Genomic DNA, 19,571 nt, shown 5'->3' with positions numbered 1-19,571 from the left:
GCAATCTTGATTCCAGCTTGTGCTTCTTCCAGCCCAGCATTTCTCATGATGTACTCTGCATAGACGTTAAATAAACAGGGTGACAATATACAGCCTTGACATACTCCTTTTCCTATTTGGAACCAGTCTGTTGTTCCATGTCCAGTTCTAACTGTTGCTTCCTGACCTGAATATAGATTTCTCAAGAAGCAGGTCAGGTGGTCTGGTATTCCCATCTCTTTCAGAATTTTTCACAGTTTATTGTGATCCACACAGTCAAAGGCTTTGGCATAGTCAATAAAGCAGAAATAGATGTTTTTCTAGAACTCTCTTGCTTTTTTGATGATCCAGTGGATGTTGACAATTTGATCTCTGGTTCCTCTGCCTTTTCTAAAACCAGCTTGAACATCTGGAAGTTCATGGTTCACATATTGCTGAAGCCTGGCTTGGAGAATTTTGAGCATTACTTTACTAGCGTGTGAGATGAGTGCAATTGTGCTGTAGTTTGAGCATTCTTTGGCATTGCCTTTCTTTGGGATTGGAATGAAAACTGACCTTTTCCAGTCCTGTGGCCACTGCTGGGTTTTCCAAATCTGCTGGCATATTGAGTGCAGCACTTTCACAGCATCACCTTTTAGGATTTGAAATAGCTCAACCGGAATTCCATCAGCTCCACTTGCTTTGTTCATAGTGATGCTTCCTAAGGCCCAATTGACTTCGCATTCCAGGATGTCTGGCTCTAGGTGAGTGACCACACCATCGTGATTACCTTGGTCGTGAAGATCTTTTTTGTACAGTTCTTCTGTGTATTCTTGCCACCTCTTCTTAATATCATCTGCTTCTGTTAGGTCTCTACCATTTCTGTCCTTTTTTGAGCCCATCTTTGCATGAAATGTTCCCTTGGTATCTCTAATTTAGGAACCCAACATTTCTCTCATTTTACAGATGAAACTGTCATTCATAGAAGTATAGTGTCTTGTCAAATGTCACATGGCTAGTGAGTCAGAGTTCCTTCCATCCTTCACACTTCCTTCCATGTCCATGAGCCCTTTGCCCTGGCCAGTCTACAGCCATACTTCTGCCAGGTCCCAAATATCACCCTACATGTAAGAGTTAAAGGTATCCTTTGATCCTTCAGATCAGATCAGTCACTCAGTCATGTTTAAAGAAGCCCCAGTTTCCAGAACAGGCTCTCTCAAGAGTTTCCTTCCCTGAGCAGCAGCTCTGGTTTGTTCAAAGGGAGAAGAGTGATTACAGGGATTAGCTCTGATGGCAGAGAAGATTTTCCTCCATCTCTCCCCCTTCCAGACTCAATTTCCTCAAAAATGCTCTGTGGAGATAGATATTGAAATGACACATGCCATTCAGGGACCAAAAAATAAATAGTTATCCCAGAGGATTGACAATGTAGGAGCAGTTTTGAGGATGTACATGGAGCACCCAGAAAACCACCAATGAAACCAAAGAACTTTCTGCACAAGATTTCTCATCCTTCATGCCCTGACATAACACAGGAGCTGCTGCCTTTCCCACACTGTTTATTGCTATAATGTGTCAGTGTGGCTAACAGAAAGCAGGCAGGGAAGGCTTAATTATAAAAAGGAATCTTTTCAAGACACTTTAATTCCCTCATTTTTTTTTTTTCCTGACAAGAACTCACACACAAACACAAAAATGTGAACCTACTTTAATCTGGGGCTCTCGAAATTACTGCCAATGTGATATCTTAATACCTGTTAGTCCAATCTCAGAATTTCAAAAATTTCTGGCTAAGATTTTCTGCTGTTGGAGGCAATGGAGCAAAGAGGTTTAAGGTGTGGATTCTGGAGACAGCCTTCCTGCCTCTGAGTTCCACCCTACCCCTCAGCAAACAGGGAGCCTTGGGTAACTCATGCCCAAGCCCCAGTTGCCTCATATCTGAAATGAAGAGACCAACAGAGCCTGCCTCCCAGCCTTGCTGTGAGGTTAAAGGAAGAAAATATGAAAAGAGTCTAACAGTCCCTGGCACTTAAATATGAAGTGTTCATGTGTTTTAAATGTCAACTATTTTAATATCATTATATTTAAGTAGCCCAAAGAGTTCATATATCTAAAGTATCACATATAACATGTGGATATATGTGTGAGTTGATATAAAATGACCAAGTATACATGTCTCTGTCAGTCACTCAAAAACATGTAAATTACTATAAAAGTAATTTGCTTATTGTGGGAAATGTTTGGGCTATATAGAAGTAGAAAGAAAAAATAGGAGAAGGCTCTGGCACCCCACTCCAGTACTCTTGCCTGGAAACTCCCATGGACCGGTGAACCTGGTGGGCTGCAGTCCATGGGGTCGCTAAGAGTCTGATACGACTGATCGACTTCACTTTAAAAAAAAAGAAAAAAAAGAAAGAAAAAATAATCACCACCTATTATCTAAATTTGTTGTTAATTTGCTAAATCGTGTCCAACTCTTTACAACCTCATGAACTGTAACACTGTTTAATGACATGTGACTATATTTATGATATATAAATCTGTATACTAGTCATATATCAGAGGTATAGTCATGTCATTAAACATTCCTAGATCTCATCATATTAAATAGCTATATAGTCTTCCATCTGAATACATCACAATTCATTTAACTGATCCCTAACTATTGGACATTTAGGTTGCTTCCAACATTTTTACAATATTAAAAACAACATTGAAATGAACAGTCTTGAAAATAAACTACTGTGCACTTCCAAGTTCTATTCCTAAAAACAGAATTTCCAGGTCAAAATTTCTGTGCATTTTTAAGATTATATATAGGACCATAGCACCCTCCAGGAAGGGTGTATCACTCCCTCAAGGGATGTATGAATATTTCTTTTTCCTGTATTTACCACCCCGAGCGTTCCTTGTTCAATTCTTTCAACTTTTTTTTTTTTTTTTAATTGTGGTCCCGCTATTTTCCGGCATTGTTGGGAATGTCTAGAACACAGACTCATTTCAGTCTGGTAGCTTTCTCTCTCAACTTTACTGTCAGAGAAATAGGACTGTCTGATATGTACAACAGGGCAAGGCAGGGCTTCTGTCTCTGAAACTATGAAGGGTCTCTAAAACAGGAATGTGCCAGTCCTAGTATCCCCTTCTTACTGCTCTTGGGTCCTCTTGTTCCTGTCCACTCTTCTGATCTAAGCCTTCTGCGTAATGTGTGGCAAGAGCTTATAACTCCAGGAAGAGGGTTTCAATGCAAACACCAACTCTAGTGGATTATACCTGGATCTCCGATTGAGAAGGATTCTGAGGCTATATTTGAGTTCATTTGAAAGAGGACTATGATTGATTAGAGATGTCTGCCGCCGAGACAGGAATGGGAAATAGTGGTCTGTATACTTATAGATGGTTACTTACTCAATTCCAGGTTTTGGCTGTCCTTAGGATGGAACCTTATGGATTCATGTGCCATTTTCCTATATTTCTGACTTCTTTTGCTCCTTTCTTCTTCCTTATACTCTCCCCTAATTTGCTTTGCTTTCTCCTTTTGTTTTGGTATTTCACACACATTTCTCATCTCTGTAAATTTTGTTTCCTATAGACCACACCCGCATTGTGTTAAGCTTGCAGAGAGAGCTCACTGTTGCACTTTCTTGCATGCCCTTGATCTTTCTCAGCTTCTCTACTCCTACAGATCATCCACTCAGCTTCTCCTGTGTTACCAGAAGCTGTCAATAGCAAACAGTATTTCAGCAATTTATTCTTACTAGACTGACCACAGGAGGGCTGTTTCCCTTAGGAAGCCCCATTGTTCAGTCAGAAGATGCCTGATGCTCTGATACAGTCACCAAGAATCCACCCCCACAGGAAACAAAGCACATCATTTATGATGCCTTGTTCACGTTATAGCATCCGCTGACTGCTTCACGAGCTCCTGGAGACTGGTAAAATGTCACTTGGAGAATAACTCATTGCTGGCCCCGGCCTATGGACAGGCCTCATGGGTCAACTGTCTTTGGGTATAGTATTACATTTCCCATAAACAGCCTCCCTTTACTGAGCTCTGACTATGGACCAGACATCGTGTAAAGGGTTTGCATGTAGTATCTCAAGGAATCTTCCTGTTCATCTGGAAGCTCGTATCATCATTGCCCCATTCTATAGATAAGAAAACTGAGGCTTGGTGAGTCTTAAGTAACTTGCCCCAAATCACTCTGCTAAGGAGCTGAGGAGCCTCCAACTGGTCTGTGCCACTCCACATAATACATGAGTCAATATGATACACTGCTCTTTGTGAGGGAGCCAAGGTGTCCCACTTACCCATCCTGCCCCACTGAAGAACTCAGAAATAAGGAAGACAGAATTGTCATCTTGGAGTTAAACCATACAATCAAGCACACAATGGATCAGATCAGCAAACTGCAAGGTGGTTTTAAAGAGATAGTCTCTCTTCCATGTTTGTAAGAATAAAGATATTAGTAAATTTAAAGAAAATAATTGTGTCCCTTTGAAGGAAGCTTGACTACTATCAGTAGACACTTTTAAAAAGGGGACTGAGGACTTGCCTGGTGGTACAGCAGAAAAGAATCTGCCTGCCAATGCTGGGGACACAGGTTCAATCTCTGGCCGAGGAAGAGTCCACATGCCACAGAGCAACTAAAGGCCCATGCACCCTAACTACTGAAGCCTGTGTGCTCAGAGCCTGTGCTCCACAACAAGGGAAGCCACCGTGATGAGAAGTCTGCAATGAAGAGCAGCCCCCACTCACCGCAACCAGAGAAAGTCTATGCAAAAACAAAGATCCAGTGTAGCCAAAAAGTAAATAATTTTTAAGAAATTCAAAAAGGGGTGGACTGAAAGGATGGTCACCAAGCACCACCCAGGAGAGAGGTGAGTACACCAAGTCTGCTCTGTAAGGCTATGCATTCATTAAACTATCATGTACAGAGTACCTGCCCCATGCCAGCCATGGTCCCAGCACTCATGGAGCCTACACTCTACTCAGGAGTTCACTTATCAAGAACAAATGAAGTCTGAGCATCAGGGCCCTCACCTGCCTTGGGCCCCTTTCAAGAGCCCTAACTGTGTTCATGGGGTCATGTGGTTTTATAAAATTTGCCAGAATAATATCCTTCAGTGGCCATCAGTTAAGGCCATTGCCTCCACTTTTATTTTCTCACTGTATTTAAAATAAATATTCACTTCTGTGCTGACTTAATTTGGTTCCCCTGGAAGCAGCCCTTGGGACAAGAATGGGAATACGGTTGGTTTATCTGGGAGGCGTATTGGCAGGCATGTAGGGAAATGAGACCAGGAAAGGCAGTCAGCCAACAAAGGCTGCATTATCAAGCCAGCTCCCACTGTGGGTGTCTGGAACGTAATCCCATTGGGGCCTTTGGGGAACAGAATGTTTTAAAATACGGGTTTTATTATTATTTAGCTAAGACAAGGCCAACAGATCAGAAGGCGACTGCCACTGAAGAGATAGCTTCTTACTCACAGTTCCCAAGAGGAGGGGACACAGTACATTGGGAGCCACATGGAGAAGCACCAGGAGGCAGAGGGGTTGCCATGAAGAGACTTGATTGAGGTTTCTTACAAAGGAATGGTTGAGGCAGCTTAAGTACATTTGTGATTGGCTAACTTCACTAATTTCCATGAGTTCTGGGTACAGGGCTATTCTTAGTTGGCTGGTACCTGGGCCTGGGGTAGTTAGGGAAAGGGGATGATGACTTGAAGTGTGAGAGCCTGCTACACAAAGAAGGTGCTTGGATAGGTTGGTTTGAATGTGAAGGATACATGGACTGTGCACATTTGCTATCTCTAAGACTTGGCTAACCCTAGGATGTGGGTATTCCCCCACAGTGGGTCAGCAAGGCCTCAGAGGTCAAAACAATAGCAATACAGGAAATAAAGACATGGTTGATGCCCAGGATAGAACATACACCTCACTGACGTCCCACCAAAGGGGTGAGGCAGTCACTGGCTGAGGGCTTCTGAGTGTTGTGGTAGGAGTTATTTCCCCAGCACTGTTGGTGGGCAAAGGCCCTTGGAGACATCTGGGGGTTCTCACACTGAGTGCCAGAGCCTGTGGGACATGAGTGGGGCAGCAACAGCTCGGCTCCCTGCACTGAATTCTACATTCATAGTTGTATATTCCTTTTTTTTCTATTGGTATTTTTATTAAGAGTGTGTAGAAATCATTTATGGGAAGTTGACACCTTCAAGGTAGCAATGTCCATTTGTAAGTAAAATAAATCATGCCATTGCTACTTAATATTCTTATTTTTCTGCCTACAATAGTAATAGTAATTTTATCTCATAATTTCTGTGGGAGAAAGGATAGTCAGGGAGTTTGGGATTGATATGTACACACTGCTATATTTAAAATGGATAACCAGCAAGGACCTACTGTATAGCACAGGGAACTGTACTCAATGTTATGGGGCAGCCTGGATGAGAGGGGAGTTTGGGGGAGAATGGATACATGTATGTAATATGTATGTATATATATATATTCTTTTTTTTACCAAGAAGCCTTCCAACATTGTATAAGCTTCAGACTATAAAACTGGGTCTGTCCCTATGGGGAGATAATCAATATCTGATCATTATGAACTGAATTGTGCCCCCTCCCAAAATCATATATTGAAGTCCTAACCCCAAGTACCTCAGTATATGACTATATTTGGAGAGAGTCTTTAAAGAGGTCATCAAGTTCAAATGAGGTTATTAGGGTGGGTCCTGACCCAATATGGCTGGTCTAGTTGTAAGAAGGGGAGATTAGAACAGAGATGCACTGAACAGTGAAAACACGGGGAGAGGAACAGCCGTCTGCAAGCCACGCAGAGGCCTCAGAAGACACCAGCTCTACTGACACCTTGACCTTGGTCTTCTAGCCTCCAAAACTGAGGAAATAAATATCTGTTGTTTAAGCTACCCAGGGTGTGATACTTGGTTACAGCAGCCCTAGCAAACTAGTACACTGAGGAAGTTCTGACAGGTTGGTACCCTTCCACACTGGGGTCCAAGAACCTCCCGGGTTGGGTCCAGCCTCCCTCTGCAGCTGTGGCATCATCTAATTCTTCAAAGAGCAGGCCTCCAGCTGGATGGGTCTGTGGCCCTCCAGAGGGTTCTTGTTCCTTTTAGAAAGGGCAGTCATCCTTCGCTCCAACTGACCGTTCCCAGATCCAGATCTTCTGGTTTCCCAGGAGAAGCCAGAAATCTGCATTCTATATGGAAACTCCCTATTTTTAAGAGTTGGTAATAAATTCAAACATTGTAAAAGAAATACTCTTCAGGCCAAACAAAACAACACTACAAGGCAGATTAGACTAGTGTACACGGTTTGCAACCTCCAGCTGTATTTCTTCCTCGCAGGGAGCTACGAGGTGCTCATCTGCTGGACATTTCCCTTTCTTGTTGTCAGTGAATCACTTGGCATTGACTTGGGAGCCAGATCAACCTGAGTTAAAAATCCCAGCTCCACCACTTACTCCTGCTGGAGCTCACGCAGCTCACTTCACCTCTCATGCCTCAGTTTCCTCATTTGGAAAGTGAATGTCATGAGGACAGATGTGGTGTGAAGGTCAGAAGCAAGGTTTCAAAGGGCTGAGGGTACAGCAGGCATCCAGAAAATAACAGCGCTTTACATCCCACCTCATCCATTTGCTTTACTGGCTGATGTCAGCCTCCCAGCACCGCTGCAACAGGCAGTGTCTGAGCCCATGTGGGGCCTGTGATAACTGAATCACAAGGTAAATATCTCCTGGTCATGACCTTGTCAGGCTGCTGTCCTCTCCAGGGGATGATCTGACCTTGAGACACTCTCCAATGTCTGCACAATGGAATGAATCACTGTTAGTTTGGCCTTAGAGGGTCCCCAGCACTGAGTTCAAAAGTTGGAGCTTCTTCCCTGATCAAAATCGGTCTCTAAACACGTACTTGGACACGTGCTTCCTGGGCCCCTGATCATGATGTCAACTGATTCCAGAAGGAGGTCAGCTCCAAAGGCATGCCAGGTACTTCTGTTGGATTCACTATATCACACACGTTCGTTTTAAATTCCCAACCAGCCACATAAAGACAGGAAGAGACTGCCAAATATCGATCCTGGGAAATGAGACATAAATCAAGCTAATTCTGTCCACCCGGGCCCCGTTCCCACAAGCAGGCTAGAAAAGCAGGCAGAGCCAGCATCTTCCTTTTTTTTTTTTGGTATTTTTCATAAATTAAACCTGACGCTTGGTCCATGGATCAATCTGTGAACACAGGCAATAGTGCAGTTACAATGGGCCAAGTTTTCTATGGATCTAGGGGATGTTCTTGTGAGCGTTTGTTTGCTAGAAAGGAGACAGCATAGCCAGGTTGTGGAAACAAGTGCCTCTATTGTAGCTTGATTATTTCCTTGCTGTATGAGGACTTTGAGCAAATCTTACTGAGTCTCAATTTTCTTATCTGTGAAATGGGTAAACAGTAAGACCTACCTCATTGAGAAGGTAAGAGGAATACACAAGGTAATGTTAAATACTTAGTCTAGGGTTGCCCTTAGTTGCTAAAACAATAGTGTGCAGCTCTTTATATGAACATGTATTTTCTAGACTATATGATTTTCATGGCAGGTTCTCTGTCTGGTTTATCTCATAGAACTCAGCAGATGTAGAAAAAGTTTTTAATTCTTTGTACCAACACATACTTTGACATGGATGGGCCTTGAAAACATTAGGCTAAGTGAAAGAAACCAATCACAAGAAAACACATATGATGTGATACTACATAAATGAAATGCCCAGAATAGGCAAATCTTTGGAGACAGAAAGTAGACCAGTGATTCCTAGGGCTGGGAGGTTTAGGGGGAAATGGAGAATGACTGGTAATGGTATGATGTGTCTTTTCACAGCAAAATTGATTATGGTGATGGTCTCACAACTACGAATACACTAAAAACCACTGAATTATACACATTAAATGGGTGAATTGTATACAATGTGAGTTATTTTTCAATCACACTGCTAAAAGTTATTTGTTAAATGAACAAATGATTTAATAATTGAATGATTCCATGTATGAATGAGTTCCTTGTTTCCTTGGCTATTTCTTGTTTCCTTGGCTGTTACAATACACTTTGATATTTATCTGTAATTCAACTCACTTACTGGACATCTGCTGCTGCTAAGTCGCTTCAGTCGTGTCCTACTCTGTGCAACCCCATAGACGGCAGCCCACCAGGCTCTGCCGTCCCTGGGATTCTCCAGGCAAGAACACTGGAGTGGGTTGCCATTTCCTTCTCCAATGCATGAAAGTGAAAAGTGACAGTGAAGTCGCTCAGTCGTGTCCGACTCTTAGCAACCCCATGGACTGCAGCCCACCAGGCTCCTCCATCCATGGGATTTTCCAGGCAAGAGTACTGGAGTGGGGTGCCATTGTCTTCTCCACTGGACGTCTAGTAAGTGCCAAATATGGTATTATGGGCTGAGGGTTCAAAGACAGAGGAGACACAGGATCCATCTTCTCAAAGACACACACTTGAGAAAGGGAAACAGATTGTAAATGCAGCTGCGATAGATAACACTGACATATCACTTACTATGAGCCAGGCACTAAATATAAGTACAAATATATGTTCTTTCATTGAATCTTCATAGCAACAATTGAGGAAGGTACTAAAATTATTTGTAGTCTTTAGATTGGAAGACAGATGCACAGAGGGTCAGTAACTTGCCTAAGGTCACCCAGCCAGTAAGTGGTCAGGTGGGACTTGCAGCCCAGATAGCTTGATTCTATGCCCATGGCCTTGTCTCCTGTGCTCCAATGCCCATTCAGGGTTACGCTGCTCTAATGGCAAGGGTCCTAATCATGGCAGTGATATGAGAGCCAAGGGCACAGTCTCATCCCCACCTTGGGCTTGGTCTCTCAACCCTTCAAAATCTGTCTTTATAATCTTTCCCTGTCCCCTCTCCTCTTACCACCTGGCCAGCCGCTGGCCCTGATCACACTCTTGAGATCACAGGAAAGGACCCCTAGTCCTATCTCTGGCATCAGGTATTGCCTCGACAACTGTCTGCTTCTCTTCCTTTCCTGCAGCAGAGCAGAAACACCACATCATTTGTTATGGACTGAACAGTGGCCCTCCCAAACCCATCTGTTGATTTCCTACCCCCAGTGTGACTGCATTTGGAGACAGGCCTTTATGGAGGTGATTCCAGTTCAATGAGGTTCATAATGATGGAGCACTCATCTAATTAATAGGACTGGTGCCCTTACAAGAGGGAGAAGGCAATGGCACCCCACTCAAGTACTCTTGCCTGGAAAATCCCATGGATGGAGGAGCCTGGTAGGCTGCAGTCCATGGGATCGCTAGGAGTCAGACATGACTGAGCGACTTTTTCACTTTTCACTTTCATGCATCTGAGAGGGAAATGGCAACCCACTCCAGTGTTCTTGCCTGGAGAATCCCAGAGATGGCGGAGCCTGGTGGGCTGCTGTCTATGGGGTCGTACAGAGTCGGACACAACTGAAGCGACCTAGCAGCAGTAGCAACAGCCCTTACAAGAGGAGGAAAAGATACCACAAGTATGGTGCACATAAAAAAAGGCCATGTGAGGACACAGCGAGAAGGTGGCCATCTACAAGCCGGGAGGAGAGGCCTCACCAGAACAATACTGATGGCGCCTTGATCTTGAACTGCTGGCATCCAGAACTGTGAGAAATAAATGTCTGTTGTTTAAGCCACTCTATCTGTGGTATTTGTTACAACAGCCCAAGTAAACTAATATACTGCTCTGCACCTGCTCCTCTCAGAGAGGAAGCAGGCCTGACTGGGAAGGACAGTAACAAAGGATGGAAGGTCTGAAGTGCTGTGGCCCTTCTTGGACATCTCATCTGGCTGTGGATACTGAGTTGGATCTCATCAAACCACTGTTGTGCTGCAACCTGCTCATACCCTCCCAAGAGCTGACATTAAAATTTTTAGGAATTTTCCAAGCTGGTTATTAAACAGTCATAATAAAAAATTAATATATAAACTTCTAGCAAATAACTTATATTAAAAATAAAGGTCATAAGTACTCAAGCCACCTCTTCCTAAGCATTTTACTACATTTTACTATTATGTGTGTTTCTGAGGTTATTTATATCTCCTGTATCTGTAGAGTGGGTACACCATATAAGGGTGTACAACCACACAACTCTTCCTAAATACAGTTTCACTGACATCACCTGGGTAGCTTAAAATAGGAAGGTAGGAGTCTTTACACCACAGATGTTGGCCAACTGCACATCAGACCATCATCTATTGTTTTGTTGATTATCTAGATTTAAGAGGTTACTAGAAAAATGTCAGTAATTAGATGCATCATATATACAGTTGTTACACTGTGAGTAGCACAAAAATCAAGGAACTATTCTTCAAGTATTCAAACATTGTTATCCATTTCAACAAAGAAGTCACGCATGCCACTGATGAATGCATACTATCCCAACATATGTCTTTGTTGTTTCACTGTCATCTTCCTCTTTAACATAAACAAAAATATCAACGAATATTCATGTCAGAACTACAACCATTTGTCAGTTGCAACTGTTGGTTGGATACTGATAGGAGAGTTGGGCAAAAATCAACAAAAACATTTTGTGAAAATCAGTTGACTTTGTGGGATGTATAATAGGGTACTCTATGTTTTATTATTTTCAATTAAATACTACACATCAGTAATATTAATAAACTGTATAATAAGCACATGGTACATATGCAAATACATATATACATATTTATATATATATAGTGTATATATATACACACACACACACACACACATATATACACACATATGTAATTTTTTTTGGAGAAATATTTAGTAAGTATTAAACATTCACCAGTGTACTACTGCATCTAATCTTCCCCATGTGAGAAGGTTGGGGTCATGGAGCAGAGTACCTGTTCCAGAAAACACACCGAGGTCTCCTGACCACCCACCCCCACCCTGGTTTGCTGTCTCCACCTAACCACAGCCCCCTCACCCCATGGGGTTAAAGAATGATAACCCAGTAAGACAGGAAAAGACTCTGAGATTCCATCATTTATATTTGTTTCTGAAATTCTTTCCATGCCATACAAATAGTAAGCCACAAATCCTAAGAAGTGCATAATTTCATTATTCTTATGATACTTAATTAAAATAACACCGAGTCTAGGTTAGTGATTAACTCTCTCTCCACTTTCCTCAGCCTCCCATTGGGGTAATTTGTTTCTGAACTCACCAAACAGGCACAGGCAGGGATTGTGTTTTTCCTCTGGGTATTTTGGTTATTTTTCATGATTATTTTCATACTCCTTGAGGGTCGTATTCCTCAATATGGACCTTACTTGGGAAAGTGTGAAGGAATGAAGGGCAGACAAACCTTGGATCAAAAATGGTTTCAAAATGGGACTGAAACACCATTAAGGAGATGAAAAGACAGGACACAGACTAGGGAGTGGAGGCAGATCATATTATATTCTGTAAATGTGTGTACAATGTATAAATGAACAAATGCATAAAGTATCACTCAATCTCAGTAACAATAAGATAAACAATCCAATTAAAAGTGAGCAAAATATATGAATAAATACTTCACCAAAGAGGATATATTACTGGCCATAAGCACATGAAAAATGATCAGTATCACTAGTTGTTTGGGAAATGAAAAGTTAAGCCTCGAGGAAGTAGGGCTGGCATCCAGTTCAAAGCTGAAAGTTAAAAAGACTGACCACACTAAAGGTTAGAGAGCATGTGAGACAGTTGGAACTCTCATATGCTGCTGGTGGGAATGCAAAATGGTACAAATGCTCTGAAAAAGGGTTTGAACATTTCTTCTAAAGTTAAACACAGAATGGTTATACAATGCAGCAAGTCCACCCCTAAGCATCTACCCAGGAGAAATAACAACAGATATACATACAAAACTTGTACATGAATGTTCACAGTGTCTTTATCTCTAACAGACACAACCCAGAAACAATGCAAATGTCCACCAACAGGCAAATGGTACTGAAAAAGGAATGAACTGTTGATACACAGAGCAACATGGAAGAACCTCCAATTATTATGCTGAGCCAAAGAGTTGGGCATAAATGAGTACTTGCTATATGTTGCCATTATGTAAGATGTTCTAGAAAAGGCAAAAGTATAAGGACAGAAAACAAATTAGGGATTACCAGAGGCTGAAGGATATTGTCTGCAAAGTAGCACAAGGGAATTGTTGGGGGTGACAGAGAGGTTCCATGTCTCACTTGGGTGATAGTTATATGTATCCACTTGTCAATAATACATTGGATGTGGATACATTATAGGAAATTCATACCTCACCAAAATTCATTTTCAAAGTAGTTTTAAAAAGTATAACCTTTGGCAATCGATTCTACTTTTCTGGGGCTTAGTTTCCTCATCTGTAAAATGGTGATAATAGCAGTTGCAATATTATGAGAATTAAAGGAGAGAATACTGCAAACACTGAGAATATGCGTGTGCACAATAGGCTTGGGGTGCTTTCCTTGTTGGTTTTCATTAAACTACAAAAGGCCACATAACGGGTATTCACTCAGTCATCCATTCATGAAACAAGTATTACTTAAGCATCTACTATATTCCAGGCATTGTTCATAGCACATGAAGCACCAGCAAACAACAAAGATTCTTCTCTTCTCAAGATTTTAAATTCTGTTTGGGGAAGACATAATCAATAACAAAGACAATACAAATAAATTATATATGCTATATATACTATTATATAGATACGTGAGAAGATGACAAGCACTATGGGAAAAAAAAAGAAAAAGAAAACAGAATAAGGTGACAGATAAGAGCATTCAGGGCTCACAGTTTGCAATTCAAAGTAAAATAGCCACAAGGGGTTTTAGTGAATAGATGATGTTTGAGCAAAAACTTGAAGAATGCATACTGATGAGAAAAAGGAAAGAACTCAGGCAGGAAGTGTGTGAGGGAGGAATTATAGTTTCCCAATTTGATAATCTATCAGTTGCCTAAAGCTGAGTATTAATTCTACCAAGTGGGGTTGGGGATGGTCATGTTCTTTCTACCATATCAGGTGGAATGAATTTGCTGGAGTATAAGCACTGAGAGAATGACAATCAAAGTGAAGAATGTTTGAGATTCACAGGAAAGCACCTTGGCATGCCAAAATTGAAACACCTATGCTGAAAAGTCACCTCAGCCACCTATTAGCCATGTGACCTCTGGGAGGTCATTCAACCTCTCAGCGACTTGGTTTCCTACCTGAGGAAAGGTGACAAGGGTCCCCAAGAGTGCTTTGAGGGTTAAAGGAGCTAACAGAGTAACATTCTAGCATAATTCCAGGTGCCCTTCTTGGCTGAGATCCATTTGGATCAGCGTGGCTGCCCCTACCTGCAGGGCCCCTCACTTTGCCCACCATGGGCTCCAGAACAACAACTGTTCTGCTCTCTGCAGTCCCACCACTGCTTCTGTGTCTCACCAATTAGCACGTGCAATTTCAGCACTTCTCCAATGAGATGATGTTAAATTCATATTCAATAATTTATGGAAATGGATGCTGGTATTTTCCCCTCTCCCTCTTTTTTTTTTTTTTTTTAAAAAGCAGTTTAAAAAGATGGCCCAATCTTCTGACACTTGACATAGTCGATGAGCAATCTGCCTGGTGGCTGCATGGTGCCACTTCTGCCAGAGCTGGGCCTCCTGGGGAGACTCAGGAGAAAATAGAGCTTTCTCAAACATTTTCATTGTAAGTGGAGCTCATTAGTTTAGATCCCATTACAATAAATTATTAGCCACTGCTTTCAATCTTAACAAAACGGACACTACCATGATTAGAGTCTATGTTTATACAAAGACCCTATAATAAACCACACTTGATGATAACAACAGCAGATTGGTTCTCAACCAAACTGGCTGTTTGTCCCAAGATGGAAGGCCCCATATTTGATGAGCAAAGTAGAAACCTGGTTTTCTTATGCTCAGAACATTAACAATGGTCCGCTGGCAAATTTGATCATGGCAGTTGTCAGCTTAAAACCTTCCACAGTTTCTCATCATGCTTAGGAGAAAGTTCTGTCAAAAAATCATATTAAGAAGATAAAACCCATCTCTTTTTTCCCCCAGTTACATTGAGACATAATTGGCATATAACATTACATGACTTTAAGGTGTATAACATAATAATTTGATATGTGTATATATTATGAAATGATCACCACAGTAAGTCTAGTTAACATGTCACTTCACATAGCTACAATTTTTTTTTTCTTGTGATGAGATGTTTAAGATCTACTATCAGTGACTTTCAAATATACAACAGTATTGTCAACTATAGTCACCATGCTGTATGTTACCTCTCTAAAACTTATTTATTTTATAACTGGAAGTTTATACCTTTTGATCCCTACACTCATTTTGCCCACTCCCCACACACCATCTCTAGCAACCACCAATCTCTTTCCTGTATCTTTTCTACTTTGGTTTTTTTTGGTTCCACAAACAAATGAGATCATATGGTGTTTGTCTTTTCTCTATCTGACTTATTTTACTTAGTGTAACACCCTCAAGGTTCATCCATGCTCTCACAAAAGGCAGTATTTCCTCCTCCTTTATGATTAAATTATTGTTTAATCACTAAGTCATATTTGACTCATTGTGACCCCATGGACTATAGTCCACCAGGCTCCTCTGTCCATGGGATTTCCCAGGCAAGAATAACTGGAGTGGGTTGCCATTTCCTTCTCCAGGGGATCTTCCCAACCCAGGGATCGAACTTGCGTCTCCTGCATTGGCAGGTGGATTTTTTACCACTGAGCCACCAGGAAAGCCCCTTATGATTGAATACTATTCTATTTATGTAGTCTATATATACACAATGTTTTCTTTAACCTTTCATTTGTCATTAGATATTGGGTTGTTTCCATGTCTTGGCTGCTGTGAATAATGCTTCAGTGACCATGGGGATGCAGACATGTCTTTGAGATAGTGATTTCTGAAAACCCAACTCTTATTGATATAGAATAAAAACATGTTGGATGTTTATTTAACTCAATAATGAGAGAACCAGTGGTATGATAAGAGCTAAAAGCATTTGATAACAAGGGTTTAAACTGCCCCTCAGAAAAGATGTAAGGAAGTTAACTGTTATTTACTGTCTTCCTTTTTTTTTTTTCCACACTGTATGACTTGTGGGATCTTAGTTCCCCAAGCAGGGATCAAACCTAGGCTCACAACAGTGAAAGCACGGAGTTCTAACCACTGAACTGCCAGGGAATTCCCTATTTGTTCATTTTTTTAAGTTAGAAACAAAACTGACTAAAGTCCTTCAGGACTATAAAGCAATAACCTTAGGGGCCATCTTCTCTACCAGACAGAAAGCACTTGCTACTCTGCAGAAGGACAGCTCTACAAAAGTACATATAACTTCATAAAGATCAGGCCCAAACAGTAAAGAGCAAACTCAAACAAAGGTACAATCTCAGAGAATTAAGTCATTGTTTGGGTGGGTTTGGTAATGATGCTATAGTCTGACATCAAAAGAATCTATGGTCTTCCTTTTAGCTCTCTAAGGTTTGGATCGTTCTTTGTAAGAGTTCTAAGTTTTCAACATGGCCGACAACATCAGCTACTTCCCCAGCTCCAGCCCCATCCAATACTGCTGCCCTCCTAAGATCGGCTTCTCCTTCCCCTCTCTGGGCCCTGTGGCAGCTTCCTTTGTCTGGAAGACAACCCTCTCACTTCCCTTCTCCTATGCTCATATTCCCAGCTGAAGTCATGGCCTCAAGGGAACTTTCCTAACCCCCTGGACTAGGTCACACCCACTATGAATACCTAAGGCAGCCTTCTGTTGGCCTCCATCTGGCACCTCTACAACTCTGGTTAGCTACTTTGTTGTACGGTTTGTTGTTGAAAGTCTAGCTCCTTGACTGGAATACAACCCCCTTGAAAGCAATAGTGGGTCTGTTTCACTCATCAGCGGATAACCTGGGGCCTAGCACAGAGCTGGGGCTTCCCTGGTGGCTCAGAGGGTAAAAGCATCCGTCTACAATGCAGGAGACCCGGGTTCGATCCCTGGGTTGGGAAGATCCCCTGGAGAAGGAAATGACAACCCACTCCAGTACTCTTGCCTGGAAAATCCCATGGACTGAGAAGCCTGGTAGGCTACAGTCCATGGGGTCGCAAAGAGTCGGACACGACTGAGCAACTTTATTCACTTCACTTCATTCATAGCTCAGAGCCTGGAACAAGGCAAGTGCAGGAGGATGGTCTCTCTCCAAAGGATCATGAGTCTCCATACCCAGGGGTCTTGTGCCCAGTTCTGTCCAAAAGCCAGGCTAATCCTTCCATATTTCAGGAAGCTCACGTGAGGAAGACACACACAGAGCCTGCAGCTCCCCCCGACCCTCCCTGGCTGTAAATGCCTTCACCCCTCATCCCCATTTTGCTTGGCTCATGGAAAGTTTTCAAACAGATTTCAATTAGTTGTCAACATTCAAGGTTTAGGATCCAGAATGTCCGGTTCCTCTTGGAAAATCATTAGGCCCAAGAGGCCACACTTGGCAGGAGCTGAGGAGCAGCAATTTCCTGCAGTCTCTTTGCTGACTGAGCTGAATCACCAACTGCCGCCAACCTTGGTGTGGGCACCCAGCCCATGTCACACGTGTCTCCCTGGTATGAGAGCATTTGAGTTTTCAAGCCTTGTGCAGAAGTCTCCAAGAACCAATGAGGTCATCAGAAAGAAACACATCACGCTGGCTTCCCATCAATATATCCTGCCCACCTCACTCTGGGACTCTGTGATGTCCCCTCTACTGTCAGAAATCACCCGGAGGGAACCTCCACACATTCAGAAAAACTAAATCATCTGAGAAATTTAAATAGTTGCCGATGAATCCTCCACTGTATCTCTCAGTTCCCCCTTTCTCTTGGGAGGAAAACCTCCCAAGAATGTCTGCTTAACTTTAGTAGAGGAAAGCTTTTCTTTCCTAATAATCTGCTTTGCCTTGTTTTATTAGCAGATGAGAAACTCTGAAACCCACTCACGTTTCTTTTTGAGCTTTGATTACCAGGAAACTCAGTGTTAAATTCTGAGCTTGCTTCCTGCTACATTCTTTGGTTTCTTTTTTCTGGCAACTTGGACACTTTGCTCACTCTGCCCTACATCCTCACTTTCCTTCTGGAGAATTATTCCTCCCGCCCAGACCTCCCCTACCCTTACTCAGAAGCAACCAGGATGTCAAATGTGTTCCTGACCCACTCTAGCCAAAGATGATGGATCCAGGAATGAACTCCTGGCTCAAGTCATCTGAGAGATACATTACCCTTGAGATGCTGGATTGTGGAAGTCAAGTTTATATAATAGAGGAGCTGTTGGCTCCATGTGGATTGGGGTAGAAAGAGTACGGAGAAGACCCAACATGGGGGTGAAGAACCCCCAGCTCTACTCAAACCCAGCTTTATTTTTGCCTGTAGTTTCTCTGACACACTCCCACAGTCTTTTAAGAAATCCCTCCTTTTGTTAAAGCTTCCTTGAGTTGGGTTTCTAAATGTTTTAAAACAGTAAAGGAGACTATGCCATTTCTCTGCTTCAAGGGCCCAAAATTCTTAAAATAGTTGAATACTTTATTATACCAGATAAGACCTCGTAGGATCTAGCTTCATCCAACCAATAGAAACTGCTCTCCTTCCCTCATTTTGTTCCAGCCACAATCGTCTTCTTTTTACTATTCTTCAAACTCTTCAAGCTCCCACACACCTCAGGGCCTTTGTACATGCTGCTCCCTCTGTATGGAGAGTTTTTGTCTCAGAGTGTCATGTGGCTGGTTCTTTCTTGTCCTGTCACCTTCTCAGAGAAGCCTTTCCTGATCACCCAACATATATTTGCCCTCCACCCCACCTGGCCCTTTCTCTCTATCCTGTTTATTTACTTCACATCTTTGTCACTCTGAAATAATCTTATTTGTTTGCTTGTTTTCTTGGACTTCATACAAGTAATACGCAAATGTGAGCTCCATGAGGTCACTGCTGTAAACCCAGTGATGAGCGCACTGCCTGGTACCTGGTAAGAGCTCAGCAGACAGTCATTGGATACATAAATGTTCCTTGCAGCCCAAAGAGCCTTCCTTAATACAAGATACGACAATCCTCTCTTCTTACCCCTTTCCTTAGGTGGTTCTTGAATTCCTCAGTCTTCAGTTTACTTGTCTTTGTGTATCTTCATTTTACTGGTCTTTGTGTATCTTCATTGGAGGACTTCTCAGAGCCCTTTTGGAATGGACAGAAAAATATAAGAGAATTTACTTACTTGTGCCAGGTATGTTTCCAAGCAAATATTAATTCATTTAATCCTTCCAACAATGATATGAGGACTGTAGCATTATTATCACCCCATCTTATAGATGAATGACTGAGACACCAGAGATGGAGTCACTTGTCTAAGGAAACCAGCCTATCAGGGGCAGTGCCAGGACTCACAACCAAGGAGTTTGGGTTTGAGCTCACATTTGTGAGCTCTTGGCCAGTGCCCTCCTGGGTGAAGGGGAGGAAGCATCCTCATTCCTGGGAGGTGATCATGGGTCACATTCTACCTCCTCGAGTTCCTTTCTCTAATATTTG

General features: G+C 42.2%; 1 protein-coding gene across 7 annotated transcripts in view; it reads right to left on the bottom strand.

Moving 5' to 3' along the window:
- SHQ1 (SHQ1, H/ACA ribonucleoprotein assembly factor) overlaps positions 1 to 19,571 on the bottom strand; it is a 288,426-nt gene that overhangs the window by 152,637 nt on the left and 116,218 nt on the right. For 6 of the 7 annotated variants that reach the window (XR_015151264.1, XR_015151269.1, XR_015151267.1 and 3 more), the window contains one exon: positions 19,113 to 19,220. Coding sequence is in view for 1 of the 7 variants with exons in the window: in XM_086366725.1 (XP_086222851.1) it covers positions 19,178 to 19,220 (43 nt within the window). In the remaining 6 variants the exon portion in view is untranslated. Of the gene's footprint in view, positions 1 to 19,018; positions 19,221 to 19,571 lie in introns of those variants that run through there. The other variant, XM_086366725.1, reaches the window with a different exon arrangement.

This window comes from Bos grunniens, chromosome 22, assembly GCF_055505025.1.
Source record: "Bos grunniens cultivar Pamir isolate PY7600 chromosome 22, Bosgru_T2T1.0, whole genome shotgun sequence".
Lineage (NCBI taxonomy): Eukaryota > Metazoa > Chordata > Mammalia > Artiodactyla > Bovidae > Bos > Bos grunniens.
Note: the sequence above shows the minus strand (reverse complement) of the source record. Positions and strands in the feature narration are given on the sequence as shown.